General features: G+C 43.7%; 1 protein-coding gene and 1 long non-coding RNA gene across 2 annotated transcripts in view; one reads left to right on the plus strand and one right to left on the minus strand.

Moving 5' to 3' along the window:
* The window catches only part of LOC142442676 (uncharacterized), an 83,208-nt gene that overhangs the window by 46,092 nt on the left and 10,847 nt on the right, over nucleotides 1-26,269 (minus strand). The window contains exon 2 of the long non-coding RNA XR_012783452.1: nucleotides 22,846-22,931. This is a non-coding gene — a long non-coding RNA (uncharacterized LOC142442676). The remainder of the gene's footprint in view (nucleotides 1-22,845; nucleotides 22,932-26,269) is intronic.
* FABP2 (fatty acid binding protein 2) lies at nucleotides 16,633-21,581 on the plus strand. The gene is made up of 4 exons (XM_075544834.1): nucleotides 16,633-16,699; nucleotides 18,305-18,477; nucleotides 20,235-20,342; nucleotides 21,531-21,581. The coding sequence occupies exons 1-4, from the start codon at nucleotides 16,633-16,635 to the stop codon at nucleotides 21,579-21,581; spliced, it is 399 nt and encodes a 132-aa protein (XP_075400949.1).

The following is a 26,269-nucleotide window of genomic DNA, read 5'->3' on the forward strand; positions in this document are numbered from 1 at the left end:
ACAATCCATACACATACATACATCAATTGTATAAAGCACATCCATACATTCCCTGCCCCAACCATTCCCAAGGCATCCGCTCTCCACTTAAGCCCCTTGCATCAGGTCCTCTCTTCTTTTTTTTTTCTCCCCCTCCCTCCCCTTTCCCCCCTCCCTCATATACCCTTGGTAATTTATACCTCGTTATTTTGTCATATCTTGCCCTATCCGGAGTCTCCCTTCCCCCCTTCTCTGCTGTCCCTCTCCCAGGGAAGAGGTCACATGTGGCTCCTTGTAATCAGTTCCCCCTTTTCAACCCACTCACCCTCCACTCTCCCAGCATCGTCCCTCACGCCCTTGGTCCTGAAGGTATCATCCACCCTGTAGAGGAAGGATTCTTAATAGCGTCTGAGGGCTTAAAGGCTTGTTTCTAAGTGAGATGTCAACTAAGCCTGCATGGGAGAAGCACACCGACATCTGTGACCAAAGGAGGGAATAGTATCTGATCCTAAATTGTGAGGCTGGTTCGCAGGAGGCTATAGATGAGAGTGGAAGCCCCAGATTCCTTTGCGAGATCAACGAAGGAAATAAGACCCCTGTTATTTCCCTCTCACCATAATTGGCAGGTGAGAACAAACTGGTTACCAAACAGAGAGTATGGGAGAGAAGACTATGGGACAGTGGTTCTCAACCTAATGCTGCGACCTTTGAATACAGTTCCTCATGTGGTGGTGAACCCCCAACCTGAAAATCATTTTCATTGCTACTTCTGAACTGTAATTTTGATCAGGCAAACCCTGGGAAAGGGTCGTTCAACCCCCAAAGGGGTCGCGGCATTCAGGTTGAGAACGGCTGCGTAGGAGATCAAAATGAAGAACGTGACTTGAATGTTTAAAGCCTTGTCACTTGTACCCCACTGATACACTTTGGGCCTGATCTGGTTTTCAATATTTTCTATGGTTTTTTTTTTCATGTTGGTGGTTATCTCTGAGATATTTTGTCTTTGTGGGCAGCTTTCTTGAATCTTTGTTCTGTGTTTTGCTGCTTTTTGGTGTATGAAACCCAGGATGGGTAAACCTGTGGAGAAACAAGGGGCACAGGGTTTCCTCAGTGCTCAGTGGGGGCGGTTGCTGGGTAAGGGGAGCTGGCATCAAGGAGCTCGAGAAGGAAGAAGCTGTTGAAACTGATTGTCGAAGCAATTGTACAATACTTCTTGATGTGACTGAACTGTGGAATAGTATGATAAAAGTTTCACACTGTTAGCTAAAAACATCCCAAAAATAAAAAAGACTCAATATAAAGATCACATCCTCACAACTGGGCCAATAGGAGGTAAATGGAGAGTAGAATGAAGTTTTCTAAGGTTTTATCTTGCTTGGATCCATAATCAATGCTCATGGAAGCAGCAGTCAAGAGATCAAAAAGGTATTGCATTAAGTGAATCTTCTACCCCAGACCTCCGTGGGATACTGAAGAGCGTGGATGTTTCTTTGAGGACTGAGGTGCACCTGACCAACCATGGTGTTTTCTATCGCCTCCTCTGCACGTGAAAGTGGAACGGGGAATAAGAAAGACTGAGAAAGAACCAATACATTTGAATTCTGACCCTGGAAAAAAACATTGACTGTAAAAGGACAAACCCGTCTAACGTGTAAGGAAGGCTACAGTGCTCCTAAGGCAAGGATGGCAGGACTTCATCTTAAATACTTTGGACATGTTGTCAGGAATGACCAGTCCCTGGAGAAGGACATTATGCTTGGTAAAGTGGAAGGGCAGCAAAAAGAAAAATGTCTTCAATGAGATGGAATGACACAGTGGCTGCAAACATGGTTTCATTCTATTGTGTACAGGGTCGCTATGGGTCTGTTCAAACTTGCTGACACCTAACAAAATAAGATAATATCATTTGAAATAAATTTAAAATATTTTAATAACTACTAATATACTTAGTATATTTAATTAGACCTAGTGGCACAGTGGTTCAGTGCTGGGCTGTTAATCTAAAGATTGGCAGTTCAAGTCCACCGGCTGTTGTGTGAGAGAAAGATGTGTAAATCTTTCATAAAGATTGATAGCCTTTGAAATCCTCTGTTGCCATTCTCCCCTGTGTTACAGAATCACTATCAGATAAGACCACCATGAGTTGGAGATGGGTAGAAGGATGTAATAAAATGATAACAAACAGTAAGCCCATGAGACACAGGAAGGAATTCCTAATGGAACATGTATCCTTGGGCGAGGCCAGAGAAGGTGAGATTTGGAACGAGCCAGGGCTGCTTCAGCAATATTGGCAGTCATCAGATTTCTCCAGAAACACACCAGGATCTGAGTATAAGTAGTCTCTTTGAGACGTATTTCAAGAAACACTGGTGAGAGAACGTAGAAGTGAGATGGAAAAAGAAGGTGTTCGATATAGTGTGAATTAATGAGCACATTATTACTGTGAGCAGTCAGGACTCTATGTCACAGGACGCCTCTGGTTGAGTACACAGATTACATCTCAAAGTCGTCCTGCCAAGGAAACCGTCCATCTGCCCACAAGCCCTTGCCAACTGTGGGCTGAGGACTGCCGCTGGGAGCCTTAAATCTCTAGCCCTTGGAGCATACTTTGCCGGCAAGGGCTTCCCAGGTGAAGAATCTCAGGTGCTCACAGTAGATGGCCCTTTGGCAGATGTGGTAGGTACATAATTTCATGTCAACTTGATAAGTAAGTGTAGTGGTGGAGTCTAGCCTGTCAATCAGGTCACAGCCTGATGATGCCTCCTTGTGGGCATGGCCTTCTCATGAGGATTCTGGGGACTTCCTCTCTTTCTCCCTGGACCTGGGCCACATACACACTCTCTCACTTCTTCACCTTCCTGTTGAAGAGCCACCCTTGGAGAGCTGAAGTAGCCACATGGGGACCAACGCCAGCGCTGAAACGCTTCCACCGGCATTGGATCCACAAGACTTCAGCCACTGGCCTGTGATTTTCCTGTATTCTGTACCATTGCATGTGTTATGTGAGTCTGCAGAGTAAGTTATGGACTAGTATCAGATATATGGGCTAATATTAGACTTAGGGACTTTATCCAGACTGGACGGGGATGTTTTCTCGATAGACAACTGCTCTTTGACAAAAAGCTCTATCTCTTACACACATATGAGTGTCTCTGGATTTGTTTCTCTAGTCAGCTTGGACTAATAGAGCGGGACAGTGGGTGCTGAGGGGATGGCCTGCTGAAGCGATATGCTACATCTTAAATTGAAGAGGACTAGAAAGGGCATTGAAAGAGTGGTAGTGGCACAATCGTTAAGTGCTCTCCTGCTCAGTGAAAGATTGGAAGTTGAAACACACCAACTGTGTTTAAGATAGAGGCCTGGTGATCTCCTTCTTTAAAGGTTCCAGCCTGAAACACCTCTGGAGCAGTTCTACTCTGTCTATAGGAGCACTATGCATCATACTCGACTTAATTCCATAGCACACACCAATAAACAGGCATTTCTGTGGACTGTATGTTATAGAGTAGTTTATGCACCAAATGTATTATTGGCTGTGCAGATGGAGCAAAGCCTTTCAATCGACCAAGGCAAGCATAGCCAACACATGGTTCCCTGAGAGAATTTTCATCTTCCACATGAAAGACAGGCTTGTTATTCCAGCCAATGTACCTCGGGCAGCTACCACCTGTCAGGGGAGGTGTGTGTGTGTTGCTATCATGCTGATGTTCATGGGACTTTCCGACTAAGTCACACTAGGAAAAAAGACCTAGGGATCCATTTCTGAAAACTAGCCAATGAAAACACTATGGATCACATTGGACATAGATAGATAGTTGCTTATTTTATGATGCAATGGGCTTGATTTTGAGTTTACCCTTTCATAGGGGTCACCCGATTCATAGCAGTTGCAAAATTACAGTTATGAAGTAACAATGAAAATAACTGTATGGTTGCGGGGTCACCACGTGTGTTAGACAGGGTTCTCTAGAGAGACAAACCCGGATTGCTAGTAATTTTCTACATATATTTATAGAGATAGATATATAACACAAGAAATGAACAGTTAAATTATAAAGCAGTACAAATGGCTCAGTGCAACTCACTCCCCTGAGAGAGTTGTGAGACACTAGCAGTCCTTTTAAGTCAGTTTGTCCTCTGGCGAAAGAGTTGGGCTATATATACCCAGGCAGCAAACAGCAAGGCAGGTCACCAACTGTCACCAATTGTCGGTCAGAGATGTACATTCCAATCGTGTGGGCTTCAAGAGACCTCAATTTACAGCGACACAGTCCACAGGCTAGGCGTCCCACAGGTAGTGTAGCCTTTAAATTGAGGCACAGAACAAGCAAGGGAGCCGCACACTGGTCCAATGATCAAAGAGGAAGAGATAAGAAAGGCGAGGCTCAATGAGCCATTTATCTCTCCGCCCTTCAATTGATCCCACTTGTGTTTATCGGCCAGGCTGGCACAATAAACTATCTCACCTCACTGCAACATGAGGAACTGTATGAAAGGGTCCTGGCGTTAGGAAGTTTGAGACCCACTGCTCTGTGGAGAGGATGTTTTAGGAAGAGTGCATGGTGTGGAACTCAGTTTAATTTATATGTCTGCTTTTGAATTATATGGATGATTTTTTTCATAATATTTTGATATTTAGGGTCATTTGCCATTAGCTAAGGCTATTTTTTTGGATTATGATTTATTTCAGCCTCCATGATAATATCTCAAATCAAGAACATTTTAATAAAAATCTCCTTTCTGGAGCCAGTTTAATTTATTAAAGTTGAGTTTATTATAGTTTATCAAACCAAATGTGTTATTGACTGTATTTATAGAACCAAACCAAACAAACAAACAAAAAACTCTGCCAATGAGTTAATGCTGACTCATAGTGGTCTCCCACCCCCTGTCGTTTTCCAAGACTTGGAACTGTGGACGGCGTCGAAAGCCCAGTCTTTCTCCCGCAGTTGGTGGTTTCGAACTGCTGACCAGGCAGATTGTAGGCTAACTGATAACCACTCCACTACCAGGTAACAAGACTATTACATTGACCAAGGGGAACTGAGTGGACACATGGACTGACTCGACTTTGCAGCACAATGCATTCTGGTTGTACTCATGGAGCAAACATCGCATACTTGTATCTGGTCACAAAGCATAGGATAAAGGTGCCTTCATTGAATTTGGAGAATTATTGTGGACCACTCAAAATCGTCAGACACAAGAGCACTATATCAAGCATGTAATACATAACAAACGCCTACTGACTAAATGCAACCTTTGCACACATCAGCTTGAAGGCGCACCGGGGGCACAGTGGTTAGGGGCTTGGCTGCTAATCAGAAGGTCCGTGATTTGAGTTCACCAGCAGCCACTCTGTGGGAGAAAGATGTGGTTGTCATTTTCCAGAAGGATGGCGGCTCTGGAAACTCCATGGGGCTTGTCTACTTTGTCTCCGAAGGTCGCTATGAGTCAGAATTGACACTGCCAAGAGGTGTGATTTTTTTAAATAGTTTTAGTGACATATAATTCACATATACCACAATTCAATGGTTCATCCGTATCAAAAAGAGCTGTTCAATCATCACCACAATCAATTTTAGAACATTTTCTTCTTTCTTAGACGCGTTGTTGTTCGTTCCCCAATTCCCCCCAAACTCCCCAGCTGTGCCCTAAGGAAAGCATTAGCCCAGTTACTACCCCTATAGATTTACCTGTTCTGGATTGCATTGACAGAAAAACGTACAAAGCAAATGAAGAAGAAGAAGAAACAGCACTGACAAAATAAAACAGAAAATCTCAATTGAAAAGAAAATATTAAAAATCAGAACAAATTTAAAATGTTCAAAAAGGAGATCAAATGATCAGGTGTTACATTCTAAACTGATTACATCTTCAATTATCCACTTCGCAAGGCACTCTGTCTGACAGTAAGGCTATTTACATTATGGTGTAATAACTGAGGGGATTCACCAGAGGCTCAATCCACATGGAGACTCTGTACGTGGACTTGGGGCCTCAAGCAGCATCCATGCATTCTGCAAACTGGATATTAAGAATTTAAACTCTAAGACTCTTCCCTCCTCCAGATTTAGATTTTATTATATCAAAATTTAAAACCATGCAGGCTGGTGGGCTTCTTTTGTATGGACGTAGATGGTTGCTTGTTTTAAGATACAATGGGTTTGATTTTGAGTTTGTAATACATCAGCTTAAAAAGAGAAAACCTTTGAAAAGAAGTTTCAGGAAAAAATCCCCAAATTCACAATGACATGGATATCTAGCTTTTTAATGATAAAGTTTAATTTAATTTCCTGTTCATTAAGGGGTAAAAGAAATGTTTTTCAAAGGCAATTGCAATATCGCTATGGGGATGTTCTTATTTCCTCTCTGAACAAAACCAGGCTCATGGTTCTATCATTGAAGGTGGGAGTAGATCTCTATTTTCACTGACAACTTGATCAGAAACTGGGGACTGAACTGCTTCATGGAAACTCACAGGGTTGGTTCAATAGAGACGGGAATGTGAGCAGGTCAAAGAGATGTCAACATAACACCCTTTGTGGGGACTTCTAAGGGGGCTTAGGAAGCAAAGTGAACTGTGATTCCCTATCATTTTCCAGAGTGATTTTTTCTAAGGGCCTCCCTTGTGAGGCAGACCAACACAATTGGAATATTTCCTTTGAAATTATAAACCTGACTATTTCACAGGTACTAGTTTAACTCTTCAAATGAACTTATCATTACCATTGGAAGAAATTATTTCTTTTCCCTTCATACAAAAACCTAATAGAGAAGTGGATACATGGATGGATGGAGGACTATGACAACACCATCTTGATGCTCCTGGAATCCGATTTCTGGAGTCAAGGAACGGGGATGACCAATGCAAGAGATTCATCTTTGGGGTTCCTTTTAGATCTTGAGCCTTGAGGGAACAGTTCCCTGGAGTCACCTTCACATCAAATTAGAGCCTACTTTGCACCTTTGTGGAGACAGCCTTGCCTTAGGCATTGATGGACTCTTGCAAAATTACCTATGTCCTACAAGCTTTGAGAAAAATAAATTTCAAATCTGTCTAAAAGCCAACAAAACTTACTGACTGACACAGGGCCAATTTTAACTCATATTGACACTATAGGACCCAATAGAACTGCCCCTTTGGGTTCTTGAGACTTTAACTCTTTATAGGAGCAGAAACCCTCATCTTTCTCCTGCAGAGTCACTGGTAGATTTGAACCTGTGATCTTCTAGTTAGACACTCACTTTGTAGCCCACAATACCACCGGATCTGACGAGAGGCTGTGTTAGGATGTATGACATGGACTTTGTGACTCTGTAATGTATCCATTTATCCACCTAAAATCCCTGCATTGTGCTTTGATGCTGCCTTCTAAGAAATTAACCTAGCAATAACCTATACTCCCATGACCCACCGTGACTGTCTCTTCTTTGGACAGATGCCCTCCTGTACGTTTGAGTTGTGCTACACGGTGAATAAAGAAGACTGGAGAGGAACTATGCTGTTCAGGAAGAAAATCGAATATACCATGAACGGACAAAAGAGTGAACAGCTCTCTCTGGGAAGAAATACAGTCAGAATATTCCTTCTGTGAAAGGAAGTCTCGGCATTATTTCATGTATTTGGGGCATGTTAGCAGGAGGGATCAGTCCTTGGAGAAGGATACCCTGCTTGGTAAACTAGAGAGTCAGGAAAAAGAAGACCTGCAAAGAGATGGATTGACACAGTGGCTGCAACAAGGGGCTCAAACGTAGCAAGGACTGAGGGAGGACAGTGAGGGATTTAGTTGGTTGATAGTGACCCCATGGCACGTAACTGAAGATCGCTGCTGTATCTGCAACCAGGCTCTGAAAGGGGGGTGCGGGTAGGGAGGAGAAATCTTATTAATGAAGAGTAAAGTGTTCTTGATTTTATTGCACAAGGCATTGGTAATTACTGGATTGAGGCTGTGATTTTGAAATTAATGTCAGGACTCAGATGCGTGTTGTGAAACTCCAGGGCACACCATTCATGTTATAATCTAAAGTGATTACAGTCCACTCGGCTAACAAATAGCAGAGTGCCAACGGTGCTCTCGAAGTTGTGCAATTGGCAGTCTCGCTATAACATTTTATTATCCCATCCCCACCCCCAAAGCGGCTGCCTTGTTTTTTTATGCAGGCACTCAAGAAAATGTTCACCCATGAAAAATTAAACAAAGTTATATTTCAGTTGAACTCCATACATGGTGCTTGTTCAATTAATGGTAACAGAATGATGAATTTAATGAATGGAGGGAGAGTGGACAGATGGATAAACAAATAAATAGTATAGTGTTAATTTAAACTATTAAAGAGAGTCACTTTCTTTAAATTAGTCTGGTGTCCTAAGTGAGAGATGATCTAAGGGGCAAATTCCTACTGAAAAAAAAACCAAACAACAACCAGAAGTATTCCTTAGGGGCAAACTTCAATGTCTGATTAACTGATATTGTTTAAGGACTTTATCTGCATTTCAAAGGTTGATCTCCCAAACTGATGAGCTGGCTGAAAGCGAATGGTGTCTCCTGGGACCTGGGAGATGCCACACACATATGCCTTGCAAATCAAGCCTCTGACAGCCCTCCTCGTCCCCACATTTGTGATATTTGCTTTTCTCCACTATCATTTCCACCGTGATAGTTTTAGTTCTAATTGCTCAACAAGATTACAGTACTTTCTAATCTGTCTTTTCTTCCACATTTACCCTATATTTGGTGCTACATGAAGCCTTTTAAAATGCAAATCTGATCTAATTAATACACCAGTGTGTGTAACTACCGGTTTCATTGATTTAATCCCAACTCTCAGCAACACATGAATTTCAGTGTAGCACTATGCTCTATGGTTTCCTTGACATATTTTTCCCTAAAACTGTGATTTCTAAAGGTTAGTGCTGCCATGCTTAGAAAGTAATACAAATTGGCAATGAATTCAAAATAAAATTTTTAACTCAGACAAAAATTTGCTTCATTTCATCAATGAGCTGAAAAACCCCCAACAACCCTCTGATTCATAGCCTCCTTATAGGATTGAGTGGAACTGCCCTAGGAGAGTAGAAAATCTTGTCTTTCTCCTGTGGGGTGGCTTGTGGTTTCAACTAGCTTACCTGGTGATTAGCAACCCAACCATAAGTAGACACCACCCACCAGAGTCAGAGTCCCAGATAACTGCATCCAACCAATGTGGAGCCAATTACCTCCTCCTCCTCCTCCTTCTTCTCCTCCTCCTCCTCCTTCTTCTTCTTCTTCTTCCTCTCCTCCTCCACCTCCTCCTCCTCCTCCTCTTCCACCTCCTCCTCCTCCTCCTCCTCCTCTTCCTCCTCCTCCTTTTCCTTCTTCTTCTTCTTTTTTTAACCTATTAACAGTTCTTGGGGTTTTGTATGGTAGGAGTCAGCAAGGCAAGACTGACTCACACCGCCCCTGGAAGACCAGGGGGGACTGCTCAAGAAGGTTTCGGAGGCTGTGAATCTTTCTGGGAGCCACTGCCTTGTCTTTCTTTCGTGGAACAGCTGGGATTTTGTGGGTTGGACTTGCCAGCCTTGCAGTTAGTAGCCTGGCATTAACTCACTGCGCCACCAGGGCTCCCTAGTTAATACCACAAAAGTGTCAATCCTTGGTCATCCTTATTCATTACCCAACTTTGGTCTGCATATGATGCAATTGAAAACACTATAGCTTGGGATAAGCACTTAGTCCTCAAACTGCTCTCACTGCTTGTAAGCACTTTAAAAAGGGGATTTTGCTGCATATTTGCCCAATGCAATGCATTGCTTGACTTCTTGACAGCTGCGTCCATGGGCCTTCATGGTGGATATAGGTAAAATGAGATCCTTGACCTTACATTTGCTCTGCTTCTCATGATATTGGTTATCCGTCCAGTTGGGAGAAAGTGTGTTTTCCTCTAGGTGGGATGCATATTGAAGGTTGTAGTCTTCATGCTTCAAGTCTTCTTTATTTTCAGCCGGTGAGGTGGTGGTGCATCTGCATATTACAGGTTGGGGGTAAGTCTCCAGGCCTGCAGCTCCATTCTCCTTCATGTAGTCCAGCTTCTGGGATCTTTGCTCAGCATAACAGATAGAACAGTTTTGGTAAACAGGTACAACCCTGACACATGTTTCCTGATTTTAAACTGTACCCTGTACTCTTGTTCTATTTTAATGGCTGCCTCTAGGTCTATGTACATGTTCTATATGCGCATACTGAAATGTTCTATAATTTCCATGCTTCGGGATGTTAGCCATCATTTGTTATGATCCGCACAGTCAAATGCCTTTGCACAGGCAGTAAAATGCAGGTAAGCATCTCTCTGGCATTCTCTACTTTCAGCCAAGATCCATCTAATCTCAACAAGGACACCGCTCATTCAACTTGCTCTTCTGAATTCACCTTGACTTTCTTGAGCCACCCGTTGAAATCTTCTGTTCAGCTCTTGCAGTGCATCATAGTTTCCATTCATGTTCACCCTCTACAGTCAAGAGTCAGTCTCGTCTGACATTAATTCTGTTGCTTTCCTTCTTTCCTGTGTTTTCAATGACCTTTGTTTGTGTGCGTGTGGATGAGGCTCTGGGTATCACTGTGTAAGTAGTTTGGTCTTCGATCACTAGTGTTAGGTCTCTGTACATGTATCTATTCTGGATATTTTATATAAGCAGTGGTATACAAGATTTGCCCTTTTATGATGGACTTATCTGCATAATCTGCGCCAGGTTTTTCTATGTTGTGGCATGTAGTAGGACTTTATTTCTCTTTGTGCCTGGACACTATTCCATTCCAGGTATGCCCCACATTTTCATTTAGCCAGTCTCCTGTTGATGAACACTTGGCTATTTTTGTTCTGTTTTGTGTTTCTCCACCTTTGGCTGTTAGAAGTTTCTCTTTCAAACAGTTGTCACTTCTGGAGTTTCTGTCAGGAGACCCGGATCTATGCTCTGTCTCGCCCTGTCCTTTCCCCATCGCTATCCGCGCGCACACACAAAAAAACTTCACTGCCATCAAGTCAGTTTTGACTCATAGCAACCCTAAAGCACAGGGCAGGATTTCCTCTGTGGATTTATGAAACTGCAATTCTTGACAAGAGTAGAAAGCCTTGTCTTTCTCCCGAAGAGAGGTGGGTGGTTTCAAACCATTGACTGTGTGGTTAGCATCCCAGTGGATAATCTCTGCACCAGGAGGCTCCATTGGCATGACATTGTCATTTCATGACGTGCCTTCTCATGACTTAAATGATGCAAGTTCATGCTCATTCTTGTGTCTCTACAATTTAGCACAGTATCTAGGCCATAGCTGGAATACAAGTATATGTTGATTGAATAGTGCACAATGATTAGATAGGAGTAAAAAAGGTATCCTTGAGGAACCCTGGTGGCATACTGGGTTATGAATTGAGCTGCTAACTGCAAAGTCAGCAGTTCAAAGCTACCTGCCACACCCAGGGAGAATGATGAGGCTTGATGATCCCATCAAGATTTAAAGCCTCAGAAACGCAACATGGGCAGTTCTCTTCTGTCCTATAGGTTCACTCTGAGTTGGAATCAAAGGCCATGGATTTGTTCATGCGACCTTTGTCACGGAGAACCATCGAATTTTAAGAGTTGCTGCTTGAGTGTATGATCCCCCTATAAAGTATTCTGTAGATAATCTGCTGAGTGCTGGGATGACAGGCAGTTTATCCCTGTGGACTCTGAGGTCACCCAGGATGCTAGCAGGCACAGAGGGTAATGAGGAGCAGATGACATTGATGTGCGAGGAGAGGGGAGAGACAGGGAGGCAGTAGAGAGGAAGATGATACAGCTGAAAGGCAGTGGTGGCAAAGGAAAAGGTTTCCTTTTAAAGGCAGGAGCCTAATAGTGTAGATGCTAGCCCATCTCCCTCTGTCTCTGACATGTGGGTATGGGAGATAGATGCATTTAGATGAAAGGGATGTATCGTTGTGAAGTACAGGCCTAGATCACCAAAATAAGACAGGGGGTGGAGGAGGCATAAAATTCCCATGGAAGACCATTCCAATCCCACAAGCGGAATTTGGGAAATGCTGATTTTGTAATGCCGCGCGTCTCGTATTGTGAGATAGACGTTCTCCTGCGGGCAGAGCTGCACCTCGGTAGTTTTGTTGCAAGAAACTCACCAGCCATGTTACACACAAAACTTCAACAGGCCTTCATGTCTCTAGCAATTAAAGGCTTGTCATTAAAACAGAATGAAGCAAACACACTCCAAACAAACTTTAGCATTCTCCCTCCTCCCTCGATCACGGATAAGGATTTGACAGTTTGCGTCGGAGTTCCCTGCTGCTCCTTCCATCTGCTCAGAAAACCCTCTCAGTTGTGGCCCTGAACCATGGTACTGTAGACGTGATGACAGCGGGCTTGCAGTGTGTGGGGATCAGGACACAAATGAGAAGGATTGTGGGCCAGATGTAAGAACCAACAGGCAGGGGCCCTGATGGGTGACACTGAGGGGGAAGTCTTGGCCTGCTAATGGCAAGGTGAATGGCTCAGACCCAGCAGTTATTCTGAGGGAGAGAGATAGGCTGCCTGCTCCCAGGAAGATTGACAAAACCTCAGAAGCCCTCTAGAGCAGTGCTTCTCAACCTTCCTGATGCCGCGACCCTTGAGTGCAGTTCCTCATGTGGTGGTGACCCCCAACCATAAAAGTATTTTCGTTGCTACTTCATCACTGTCATTTTGCTACTGTTATGAATCGGGCGACCCCTGGGAAAGGGTCGTTCAACCCCCAAAGGGGTCGCGACCCACAGGTTGAGAACCGTTACTCTAGGGTCTCTGAATGAGAATGGACTTGGTGGCCATGGGCTGGGGTTTGGATTGGTGTAGAACTGCTCCACTGGGTTTCCAGAACTGTGGTCTTTTGGAAGGAGATCGCCAGACCGTTTTGTTCCAAAGAATTTCTGGGTGGGTCCAAACCACTTCCTTTGCGTCAGTCTCTGCCTGTGTAACAACGTGTGTCCCCTCCCCTGCCCTGGGACTCGGATAGCCATGGTAGGGTCTTCTGTTTTACTCTCTCTGCTGTATGAACATGAAACAACATGGTATCCAGAAAAGCAAGCCCAGAATTTCTGTGCTAACGAAAGAATATCTGACAACTCTGATACCCACCAATGATATAGAAACATGCTCGAAAGACGTCCTTCCTGCGGTACAAAGCAGTCCACCAGTTTCCATGACTCCAGAAAGCTGTTCCTTTTGAGATGCGCTCGAAGCATCATGTGGCCCTTCCTAAGATTCCTGGGAGGCCACTGGGAACAGTGAGAGTCCCTGTCCTCAGGAAGCAGCTGGGCTTTTGCCTTTTATGAACTGCTCTGAGATCCAGACTGCCATGACACCTGGGAGAAGTAGGATCGCCTGGCAAGAGGAGAGGGTTCTTAAAGTCGTCCATGACCAAGCTGGGACAGGAAACAATAGAAAACATGTACACTCAGGGGGCTGGAACTGTTGAGAAATTTAATGTGTGAAGATCTTGGAGTAACCAATAAAACACAGCAAGACAAGACAGTGGAGAATAAGTAGAGCCTTTTCTTTCCCTGGGAGAAATGAGATAAGGAGTCACAGAACTTGGGCAGATTTTCACTTTTCCCAGACCACTCAGTGGCTGTAGGAAGGAGGGAGGACCCCAGGAGACAGAACGCAATGCTGCCTCCTCCATGTCTGCACCACTCACACATGCACACTCAGTGCGTGTCTTCCCAAGCTGCAAGAAGCCAGGCCTTCTTAGATGTCTAGAGCAAAGCACCACTTGAACGTGCTCCATCTCAAAACTTCGCAGGGCAGAAATAAAGAGCGAGTCTCCTCCCAGCTGGGCGGCTCTAATCTTCTCGTCCATGAGAAACCTATGGCGGCAGACCTGCTTAATCTTTTCCAGGTGGATTCCAGGTAGGGACTCAGAACTGAGAGCCCACGGAACTGGGGGCTGCATAAGGAAAGGTGTCCTTGTAAGCGTTTGAATGGGTGTTTGAAAGGAAAGTTTGCTAATTGCCTCCATGAACAGTGGCCTCCTTTGCTATGAATCCAAGAGAGCAGATGGTCCTTGCAACTGTGACTCCTGACTTGTTTTCTCAGTGATTCTCTGGACGACTTTGATCAAAAGGGGCAAAATACAGATGAAAATTTTAAATTCCCACAGATGCAAAACTGTCTGGAGCCATGGAGATGATCTAAACCCTCGGAACTTTGGCCCTGAGAAGCTTTAGACCCAAACTATCCCCTAACGTCTTCTGAAAACTGGACAGTGGTGTTTGTGCTGGTGGTGGTTAGGTGCTATCGCGTCAATTCCGACTTCAAGGCGTCCCTGTGGAGAACCGAATGAAATAATGCCTGATCCTGCGACATCCTCACAGTTGTTAGGTTTGAGCCCCTTGTGGCAGCTGCTGTGTCGATCCACCTCATTGAGAATCTTCCTCTTTTTTGCTGCCCCTCTGCCCTTCCAAGCATGATGTCCCTTTCCATAGTGCCCTCTCTTGATAACATGCCCAAAGGACTGGAGACAGCATCTTGCCATCCTTGCTTTTCTGTAATATTTTGGCTGTACTTCTTCCAAGACATATTTGTGTGTTTTTCTGGCAGTCTATGGTACTTTTAATATTCTTTATCAACATCACATTTCCAGTTCATTCATTCTTCTTTGGCCTTCCTTACTCATTGCCTAACTTTCAGATGCATATGACAAGACCATGGCGTGGGTCAGGCACAGCTTGGGTTTCAAAGTGACTCCTTGCTCTTCAATGCTTTGAAGAGGCCTTGCACATCAGATGTGCCCAGTGTCCCAGTAACGGTCTCTTTGAAATAATTAACAGGTTGTGTAAGATTCAAAACTCTGCACACACAGAGATTTATCCTTTCCCAAAGCCCACTTTTAGGCCACTGGACATTCCCTTACAGAAGGGTCTCTGGGAGAAGACGAGCCAGTCAGGGTGCGATGTAGCAATGATGAAACATACAACTTTCCTCTAGTTTCTAAATGCTTCCTCCTCCCCCACTATCATGATCCGAATTCTACCTTGCAAGTCTGGCTAGACCAGAAGATGTACACTGGTACAGATAGGAACTGGAAACACAGGGAATCCAGGATGGATGATCCCTTCAGGACCAGTGGTGAGAGTGGTGATACTGGGAGAGTGCAGGGAGAGTGGTTTGGAGAGAGGGAACCGATTACAAGGATCTACATGTGACCTCCTCCCTGGGGGGCAGACAACAGAATTGGGTGAAGGGAGATGTCGGACAGTATAAGATATGATAAAATAATAATTTATAAATTATCAAGGGTTCGTGAGGGAGAGGGAGGGGGACGGAGGGGAAAAATGAGGAGCTGATGCCAGGGGCTTAAGTGGAGAGCAAATGTTTTGATGAGGGCAATGAATGTACAAATGTGCTTTACACAATTGCTGTATGTATGGGTTGTGATAAGACTTGTATGAATCCCTAATAAAACGATTAAAAGAAAAGAAAGTGAAAAAAAAAAAGATTTATCCTTTTGAACTCAGGGCCTCCCGCAGGCTGGCATCCCACGGGGGGGGGGCAACTTTCACCAGCACCACGTTCCAGCAGCACATAGACTGAGCCTTCAGGTTTGGAGATGAAAAAGAGTAAGAGCAAACATTCAAATGAACGTGGGTTTGTTTGTTTGGCATAGATAATATCTGGTTTGGGGCTTCTCTATGTTTGCCAGATGCTTAAAACAGACAAATGTGCTTGACACAATGGACGGATGGATGGATTGTGATAAGAGTTGTACGAGCCCCTAATAAAATAATTGAAATAAAAAATCGACTCTTTGTCATATGGGAGTTTTCATGTTATCCAGCCACGTTCTTCTCTCTTGAGATTTTGTCCAACAGCTTACGTGCATGCGAGATCAGAATGCAAGGGGGGGCCGGAATTCAGAGGGTCAGGAAAGAGGGAGGCATGGGAACCGCAAACACAGGGAAGCAGGGGGCTGCTGACAGTACACGGAGGGCTAGCCGTGAAGGAGAGGAAGCCCCGGGTGGACTGTCGAGTGTAAAACTGATGAGCTGCTCTGTAAATCTTCACCTGGTTTACACTAAAAATTTCATTTTAAAAAATTCACTGTATCACACACAGTGCCAGACCCTACTATATTTGTCTCAACTACACAAACCTAAACAGGACATACATTTTAGCTTATATAATCATATTAGCTTTAACTTTTTTGCTGTAATTGGTTATCAGTTACTACTTTATAATGTAATTGCTATTGTAAAAGAAGGCTAGGTCATTGATAATTTCATTTCAGGTGACATTTGATATATGCTCCGAAGTATGTTACCTTCAATATAGCATGCACTTTGAACCTGTAACTAGAAAAACTAGCTTCGGAAAGCCTACACGTTTATTCTTAAAATAAAGTAAAATGTGCTTACAAATGGTAATGAAAGGCAGCATAAGTAGGCTTACTACGTCGCCACTCATTGAAAGCCAGGAACAGAGCTTAGGAGTCTTTGAAAAGAGAAGCCAGAACAGCTGGACTTCAGAGGCTGATCTACTGAACTTTAAACCGCCACATCACAGGAGGAAATGGGTTGCAAGATAAGAAACAGAATAAATTCTTGTAGCACAGACCCGAATCTCTGCTCGCCTAGAGGTTGGCTCCACTGGAGACCATGGCATTCGACGGCACTTGGAAGGTTGACCGGAATGAGAACTATGACAAATTCATGGAGAAACTGGGTAAGAACTTCATGCTTGAGCGCCGGGCCCTTGGAGTTCCCGCGGCCATTTTCCTTTCCATTGCCCTTCGCACACTCTGCCTCTGGGGAATAGAATCTAATGTGACGGGGAAGACCCAAAGTGGAGGAAAAGCCACATCTCACTTATCCTAGAGAAGGACCTTTCTAGGAGTCTTAGCCCTGGAAAAACCGTGTGTGTGCGTGTGTATGTGTATTATCACTCTACTGATTTCACCTTATCATTACACACTGATGTTCCATGTGTGTGTAAAGTTAAAAAAAGGTGGGGGGAGCATGTGATGATTACAGTCTGATTTTTGTTAAAACGTTGGGATTCTATAAGACAGACAGAAAAAAACAGATAGAAAAACAATAGCAAGCCAGCTAAGCTGAAAGTAGGCATGGGGGGCTAATAGGTTAAACACTGGTCGGCTAACGGCAAGGCTGATGATTTAAACCCACCAGCTACTACGTGGAGCAAGATTTACAGTCTCATAGACTCTACTCAGTCCTAAACTATTGTCTCTTCTGACTTACAAAGTTCCAGAAATAATCTTATGACGCTCTGTAGTTTTTTAGGGAATTTATCTGATTTAAAAAGCTATGTCAATTATGTAGCAGCACAGAAACTATAGACCAAAGACACATTTGAATCATTTCCAAAAAATATGTATCAATGATATCCTACAGATAAAGCATTACGCATTCCCATTTATGAACACTAGATACTCTTCCAATAATAGAGTTGAGTGTGAAACTTGCTAATTCTTTATCAGTGAGAACTATCCTAAAAGCAAAGAGAAATCTTCAATGTTTTAAGTTATTACACCAAGAAAAGGGCCATTTAAAAAAGAACACAGGAGAGTCAGGGTTAAGGTGATGCGTCTTTATAAACATGCGGCTATATTTTGTCGCCTGTCATTGGACATTTCTGGGGTTTGGTTTACTTCACACCGGGTGAGCCTTGCACTGCTAAGCGCAGCACACCAGCAGTCCAAGCGAGAAGCATGAGGCCGCCTGCGTCTCTAAGAGCCACGGCCTCAGACACCCTGCAAGAGGTGGCTGAGTTGGAACAAACCAGACGGCGGTAGGTAGCACTGAAATAAGAAACGCTGGTGGCACAGTGGGTAAAGCATTGGGCTGCGAATCAGAACGTCTGCAGTTGGAGGCCAGCAACCTCTCCTTGGGAGCAGATGAGGCATCTTGCTTCTGGAAAGAGTTAGTCTAGGAAACTCGAGAGAGAATTTCAACTGCCCTCCTAGGACATGGTCAGTCAGAATTGACACAACAGCAGTGGATGAAATAAAACTGTTCACTCATCTCATTCAAATTACTCAGCTCGAAGATGTTTTAATTCTGTGTTTCCTTTGGGCTGTCTTACTTTTGGAAAGCTATCTTAATAGCCTTCTTTGAATTTGATTGAATTTGGACTTTTTCCACAGAATGCTAGTATGCCATCGGATTAGGCAAAGAAGACACTGCGTATCAGGCTTCCCTCTTCATGCTTAACAACTGAGAAGCATAAAAATAAAAAATAACCGAACTTGAAAAAATGGATTTTGGATAACATTGTGTTTGTATTTTCTCCAATCTCATTCTCTTGCAGGCATTAATGTGGTGAAAAGAAAGCTTGCTGCTCATGACAATTTGAAACTGATAATTACACAAGATGGAAATAAGATCAAAATCAAAGAATCAAGCAATTTTAGGACCATTGAAATTGAGTTTGAGCTTGGAGTCAATTTTAACTACACCATGGCCGATGGAACGGAACTCTCGGTGAGACCTTTTTTTTATCAGCACGCATTCTTTGTGACACCCCACTCAAGCCCCCTCGGTCTGCTCTCACTGAATGACTTCAGCATTGCAGACCACCTGCGTTTATAAGGAAGCCGGTGGAGTTTTACTTGCTCACATACTACACTTTTGAAAGAATATAGACATATTTTCATACACATCTGCGAAGACCTTGGATTGAGCAATAAGAACTAGGGGGGAAACAGCATTAGAATGACTGGGAGTTTTTAGAAGCAAATCTAAAGCCAGTGTTTCAACCTTACATGCCTGGCAGTGAAACAAGCTAGACTAAAATGCACTCTCTCTCCAAACAAACAGGAGGAGCCCTGGTGGCACTGCTGGGGAAGCACTGGAGTGCTGCCTAACTGCAGAGTGTCCCACAGTTCAAACCCACCAAACCCTTCGTGGGAGACATACGAGGCTAACTGAGCAAACGGGTCAAAACACACCTAGGAAGGATTTCTAATATTAGTCGTTTCAGGCTCACAAAATGTCTAGAAACAATAGCAGCTTCCAAAACATATGTCCTCTCAGCCTCATCTGAGAAATTTCAAATTTGTTTAAAATACATAATGACGCAGCACAATGTCACGTGGCCATATCTTTTATGCTCTCTTTGCAAAACTATGAAATACTTAAGACGTTTCTAAAGTAGAGAAAATGAAATACTCTCTTTAGTTGAACACAGTACTAAGGAAGAGGGATAAATTATCAACTTACTAGGAATAAAAAAATAGTACATCTATAGATACTGTACATGTGCAGTTGTAGACTACCTTTCTCTCTCTGTCTCTCTCTCTCCTGTTTCTCTCTTTCTACTTATCTGTAAGTCTCTTTTATAACATTGAATGATTTCATTCATGCAGATTACCTTGTGCCTATGATTATCTTATTTCAATGTGATCCCAGGCTCTAAATCAATGACAACTCCCCCCAAACAAGTTGAAACTTAAGTACGCTTTAAATGTAATCTTGATATCTTAAAATGTATCGTACTACTTACCTTTCCCTTGTTAGGTATGCTTAGAGTATCTGGCTTCTTAACACCTTGACAACTAGAGTATTGAATTAGAAGCTTGGTATTTCATAACTATTAAAATAGTAGGCAGTTAATAATTGTATTGAAATGAATGACTAAATTTGTGAATGAATGAGTAACCAAATAGAATCGAAATGTACCTTAAAATGTTCAGAATAGAATATTTTATGGAATTATTATTTTTTCACAGGATGGTTACACTTTTTTTAGCCTCAGGATTAATTTCCAGTTAGTAAATTGTGCAGGTTTACAATGACAATATTACTTCAGTTATATATATTATACAATATATATTGTATACCAGCTAAGGTTGTTCTACCACATCCATGCAAATTAAACCTATCACAGAGTTGTTATCCTATTCATGAAACTAATTTGAACAATGTCTAAATTCAAGACACCATTCCAAACATGGAAGTATTAGAAGGAGAAGCCATGCTTATCTGCTTTCTAATTCAGTATATGGAGAGTCCTGAGGGAGATGAGCATACTAATCCTCAACACAGACTCTAGAACCCAAGAGCCTAAGTTTGATTCCGATTCTGAGACTCTTGGTAAATTGTGTATCTCCGCTTCCTCACATGTAAAACAGAGGTCATGAAAGGTTTGACAGACTTATGGTGGAGCGTGACTGAATAACGGATGTGCAGGACCCCGAGCGATGCTTGAGCCCGTGCTCACTCCTTCTCCTTTTCCATAGGGAACCTGGACCATGGAGGGAGCCCAGCTTGTTGGAAAGTTCAAGCGAGTGGACAATGGAAAGGAGCTGAATACTGTGCGAGAGATTGTGGGTGGTGAGCTAGTCCAGGTGAGCTGTAAAGGTTGTACCTGTTTCTCAAGGACAAAAAATAATTACATAATTTTTAAAAAGGTTTTGTGGTTGATGAGTTATAACGTCAGTGCAGGCAGTTGTTACTTTTTCTTTAAACTTGGTGATTACAAAAAATACACATATATGTTCTGATGTTTGCTTATTGACCAGGACCCCTGGTGGCATAGTGGGTTACGAGTCAGGCTGCTAATTACAAGGTTAGCAGTTCAGAACCCACCGCAGGAGAAAGATGAGGCTTTTCACTCTGGTTAACAGCAATAGACCGGAAAGCCCACAGGGACAGTGCTACCCTGTTCTATAGGGACCCTTGGAGTGAAAATGGACTCATGGCCGGGAGACTGAGTGACCAGAACTTACATTTATTCCAAAGACACTGGTGCCTATTGCAAGCGAAGGTGTCAATGAGGACAAACCGAAAGACTTTTAAAATTGGTATATCCGATGCCAAGGAGCCCTGGTGACACGACGTGTCGGGCTGCAATCCCAAAGTCAGTTCCAGCCGCCCCTTGGGAGGCTTTTCTACTTCTGTGAGCGTTACAGCCTCACGACGGAACCACTGAATTGTATGACATGTGAATTATACACCAATAAAATTGTTGCGGGGGGGGGGGATAATAATCGCAGAAATTCACATGGGGCAGTTCTGCCATGTTGCTATATCAATGACTCGATGGCAGTGTGTTTGGTTTTTGGTATCTTACAAAGGAGCGAGCGTGTGTGTGTGCACACGCGCGCACACGTGTGTGCACACGTGTGTGTATGTGTGTGTAGTGCTTAGGCATTGGGCTGCAGTCCTCCGTGTTGGCATTTTGAAAACACCAGCAGCTTCCCGGGAGGAAGACTGGGCATTCTACTGCCATAAACAGCTACAGTGGGTCGCTATGAGTCAGCACGGACTCTACGGCAGTGAGTAGACACACAGCAGGGAGCCCTGGTGGCCTCTTCCGCAAGCGCTGTGTGATTCAAGGCAGCAAACACCAAGGAAAGAGACAGGGTTGCTATCAGTTGAAATCCATTGATGGCGATGGGGCTGGTCTAGTCATGCATGTATAAAAGACTACCGAGGGAAACATAAACTCATCTCAAAATCATCCTAATGATAACATTTTTTCCTAATGTAGCCTTACATCTTAATGGCTAATTCTGCTTGTTCACATCCTCCAGACCTACAACTATGAAGGAGTAGAAGCCAAGAGGATCTTTAAAAAGGAATGAGCTTTGTTCTGTAAGCACAGCCCGGGACTCGGGTCCAATGAGAGACGACACCGCGCCAGCCCCGCTTTCCTCTCCACGTCGAGTACGCGGTCACTGACTGATTCGACCTTTCATTAACGCTGGATAATGGCTTGCATTTCCAGTCTTGCTAAAACCAAAGGGGGTTGTTTTGCATTACATAAATCAGACATTTACTGCTGTTGCAGAAAAAGAGGTGATATTTTTTAAAACAGAAAAAAGTTTCTCCAAAATTGTGTTGTAAGTGCTCTTCTCGAAAATAAATTTAAAAAACGTTTTGTGCCACTGGCTCAAGTAGACATTTCTCCCCCACCCCCACCCACCTCCTCTCACTGTGATACACTAAAGCCGGGGCTGGATGGGGGTCTTTCAGACCTTGCGTTGTCAGTGCATTTGTGTCTTGGTAATGTTTATTATTATGCATGTAACATACGCTCAACCTGAAAACTTTGAAATATAAAAATGCAAATAAATGAAAAATACATATTTCCACGAAGCCATACGCCAGAGACAATCACCATTCTGAATGTAAGAATCCTCCCCGTTCTCTTCTCCAGGTAGATATGTACATTTCCCTGTTCATGCCATCTTGAATAATATGCTTGGGAGAAGTGGTGTGCTAAATTAATGCTTTGCTTCATGTGGCCCCACATTGTCAGAGTTTCTGGTCCCAGTGGAAAATCAGCACCCCTGGAGAAACTGTAAAAAGTGTTGCATTCTTAATCTTGACTCTGAACCTGCTCACTCAGAATCTCTGAAAACAGAATCAGGGATTTTAGAAAACTCCCAGATGATTCCCATGTGGCTTATTCTCCAACTAGTCACTGCGAACCACTGGGCTCTCGGACACCCCAAATAACACTCTTTCATTATTATTTGTTAACACATAAACACTGCCACTTTCCAGAGCTCATAAAGTGTCCGTTGGGTCCTATTTTCACATGATGTACCATCTCACGTGACTCGAGTAACTGAGCTTAAAGCGGGTGTCGACTAGAGGGCAGGCCCTGGTCAGGTCAAATGATTAGCAGGTAACTGCATGAGGTTGGAGGCATTTGTTCATCCAGAGGAGATTTAAAAGACAGGACTGGCAACCTGCCGGCACCAAATTCAGCCACTGACCCCCTCCATCGAGCAGTCCTAACCGGAGACAGGTGGAGCCACCGCAAGTCCGAATCAATCCAACAACAATGAGTGAATATTGGGGGGCAAAGAGGAAGGTCACGTCTTTCAGCCTTTGTCTTACCGTGGACTTTTCTTCCGACAAGCTCTTTTTCACACAGATGAACACTGCAGCTCACACCTGCATGGTTCTTCTGATGCACCAGACAGCTGTTCCGATGGAAAACACATGGAACAGACAACGGGGGAAGAAAAATGATTGAGTTCATGATGAAAAATGAATAGATGAGACAAGGTATTTTCTTTTGCAAAAACAAACGTAAATATATTGCTCGTCTATACTCTTATAAAAGCTTCATGTAGGAAATAATAACTATTTAGACTCCACACGCTTTTTAAGGAAAAGCTCAGAGTCCTTTCACTCCTCCAACCTTCCTTGCCCCGACATCTCTGAAAGAACAGAAAGGCTCGCAGTGATCGTCCCAGTTGACAATTGAGAAACTGGGACCCAAAACACGTGTATTCGCTTTCTAAAATGACACAGCGTCTGTAATGAACACGGGGCTCCTCTTCAGGTCTCCGCTGTCAGTCTAGTACCTTATGAACTGCGCTATTACTCAGCTTGTTAGAAACAAAAATCTCTTACGGGGAGAAAACCCCATTAACTCCTTGTGACACCCAAACATAGCAAATGAGTCTAGTCAGAATGTAAACTAATGGCTATTCCGTGGTTAGACCCCTATCTCTATCTCTGGGCTATTCCAGGGTCTCACTCTTTACAACGTACAGCCTTTCTAGGACTACCTGTCCACTGTGTACAAGTGTGGGGGAGCCACCACGAGACCTTTTTGGGAAAACTGACCTTGTCTGTGTGTTAGGACAGGTTGACTAGAGAAACAAATCCAGGGACACTCACATAGGTCTAAGAGAGAGATTTATATCAAAGAGTAGTTTTATATTAAGAAAACATCTCAGCCAAGCCAAGATCAAGTCCACAAGTCCAACATTAGCCCATGAATCTGATACAAGGGCATAAATTCCTCTTCAGATTCATGCAGCGCATGCAACGAAGCAAAATGCCAGAAGATCATAGGCCGATGGGTGAAAAATCTTGTGGATCCAGTGGCGGTAGAAGCATCTCAGCACTGGCATCAGTCTCCACATGGCTCCTGCAGCTCACCAATTGTGACTCTTCAACAGGAAGGTGAAGCAGAGAGAGAGAGAGAGAGAGAGAGAGAGAGAGAGAAAGAGAGAGAGAGAGAGAGAGGCTCTCTCAGGGCTCAGCAAGTCTTTGTGTGGCTTGCCAGCAGGAAGACAAAGGCAGAGAGAAAGAGAGAAAGTTCCCAGAATCCTCATGAAAAAGCCAAGCCCATAAAGAGGCATCATCAGGCGGTGGCCTGATTCACAGGCTAGACTCCACCCCTTCACTCTTAATACCCTCAAGTTGACATGAGATTATGTAATGACTACATCATGACACCAGACTCCCACACCTTTGCCAGTTTGAGAACAGTGTGTAAAAGGCACAATACCATCTGACTGAATCTGAAAGAGCTCTTCTGAAGGCGTCTGGATTTGAGGTATTCAGAGGTAATAGTTGGGAGGAAGGAAAAGGGTGGATAGTAAAAAAGCCCGGCAACTGTGGGAAAGGAAGTTGAAATTTTTTTCACATGAAATATGGCATCTGGGACTTCCTGCAAATTAATCTCAGGCTGAGGAGGAAGTGGGAAAGGGTATAGATGAAGCAAGGTTGATCACAAGTTGATAACTGGTCCAGCTGTGAAGTGCCTGCCACATGATAAATGTATGTGGGGATGCTTGTTAGCGGCAAGGAGAGACTTCGGCTCAGGTACTGGGGACATATTGTTAGGAGGATCATTCCCTGGAGAGGGACATGTTGCTTGGTAAAGGAGGGGACAGGGGAAAGCGGAAAGCCCTCCGTAACCCGGGCGGACATGGTGAGTGGCGGCAACGAGCTCAAGCATAAGAACAGTCGTGTGGATGGGGGATGGCGATGGGCCATAGCTTTGAATCTGAGCGGACTCGCTTAGCAACACTAGCGACGACGACAATGGGAATGCGAGAGTTGGCCTCACTTTGCTTCCTAGTTTGGTGTGTTTGGAATTTTCTATACGACAATGTTCACACACCTCCAGAATCCAATCAGTTCCTGTCATTTCCTCTGCTAATTACCAGTTTCAGCCAATGTTACCTTTTCCCTAGATTACTACAATAACCCCCTTAAAAGCTGCTCAGTTTCTGACTTCCCTCCCTCCCTCCCTAATCTTATCTTTATCACAGCAGCCAGGTAATCCTTTAAAATCTAATTCAGGTCATGCCTGTGACAGGCACACCACTCTGCAATGGCTCCCCACCCATTTCATTCAGAGAAAAATTCAGAGACCTAACCATGGCACCTCAGTAGGCCACTTGCTGCCGAGTTGCCAGTATGGTGACCCTGTGTGTGTCAGAGCATGACAGTGGCCGGGTTGTGGGACGGAGACTGACACCTTTCAACCTTTGGGTTAGCGCTTGAGGGCGTTAAACATTGCACCACCCAGAAGTCTCACAACCTATCCGACCAGAACTTTTATCTTTCATGGAATATCCATCTGGAAAGAGAGCATTCCAAGTGGAAGAAACATCCCAGAGCAAAAAGCCTAAGGTGGACACTGAATCGAAAACCCACTCTCACTGACTCAACTCAACTGTGACTCCTATTAGCTCTATCTAGGGTCTCTGAGATTGTAAATCTTTAAGGGAGGAGACACCCTCATCTTTCTCCCTCGGATCAGTAGGTGGGTTTGAACTGTCAGCCTCGCAGTTAGCAGTCTAATGCTAGTCCCAACCCACTGCTCCACCAATGCTCCTTAAGGCAGGCACAAGTCTTTGAGTTTGAAGAACATGGATGCTCTTGAGAGAGTCCCCGAGACCATGTTGAGTTGACTAAAACCAAGACCAACATTTAAGAAATATGGGCTAAGTCAATTTTACTGCAGAACCCAGGAAGGATGTCATGAAAGAGACTGGTTTTAGATTTACCTAAGCTTGTCTAAACTCTTTTCTTTCCCCCTTCTAATGAAAATCCAAGATCTAAACTTCAACTTTTCTGACTTGAAAAACGGGGAAATTAGTAATGGTTTTCTGAGATTGTGAATGAAACATCCACCATGCTGTCTCCTGTAGAGGGGGTAATTCATCAATGCTATATATACATGACCCTTTCTTCCACAGAGAAAATTGAAGGAAGAATATGTATTGAGTGTATGAGAAAACTCTTCCTCAAAATACTCCTGACAGCATCTTTGTGGCAGAGTCTTGACCTGGTAGCTGAGAACTCTTCATGGCAGTTCTGTCTGTGATACAACTAGCTAGAGTCTTGGGAGCAAGACACTGCACTTCGTTGGGACTTAGTTCAATCATCTTTAAAATGAGAGGGAGGAGCTTGATCATCTCTTTCGTTTCTGTCTAAGCAGCCCTTCTGGTGTGCACCTCAGGGGGTTGGAATGACACACGTAAGGGGAGGACCAAGATAGCTTGTATGATCC

The sequence above is a fragment of the Tenrec ecaudatus genome, chromosome 3, assembly GCF_050624435.1.
Source record: "Tenrec ecaudatus isolate mTenEca1 chromosome 3, mTenEca1.hap1, whole genome shotgun sequence".
NCBI lineage: Eukaryota > Metazoa > Chordata > Mammalia > Afrosoricida > Tenrecidae > Tenrec > Tenrec ecaudatus.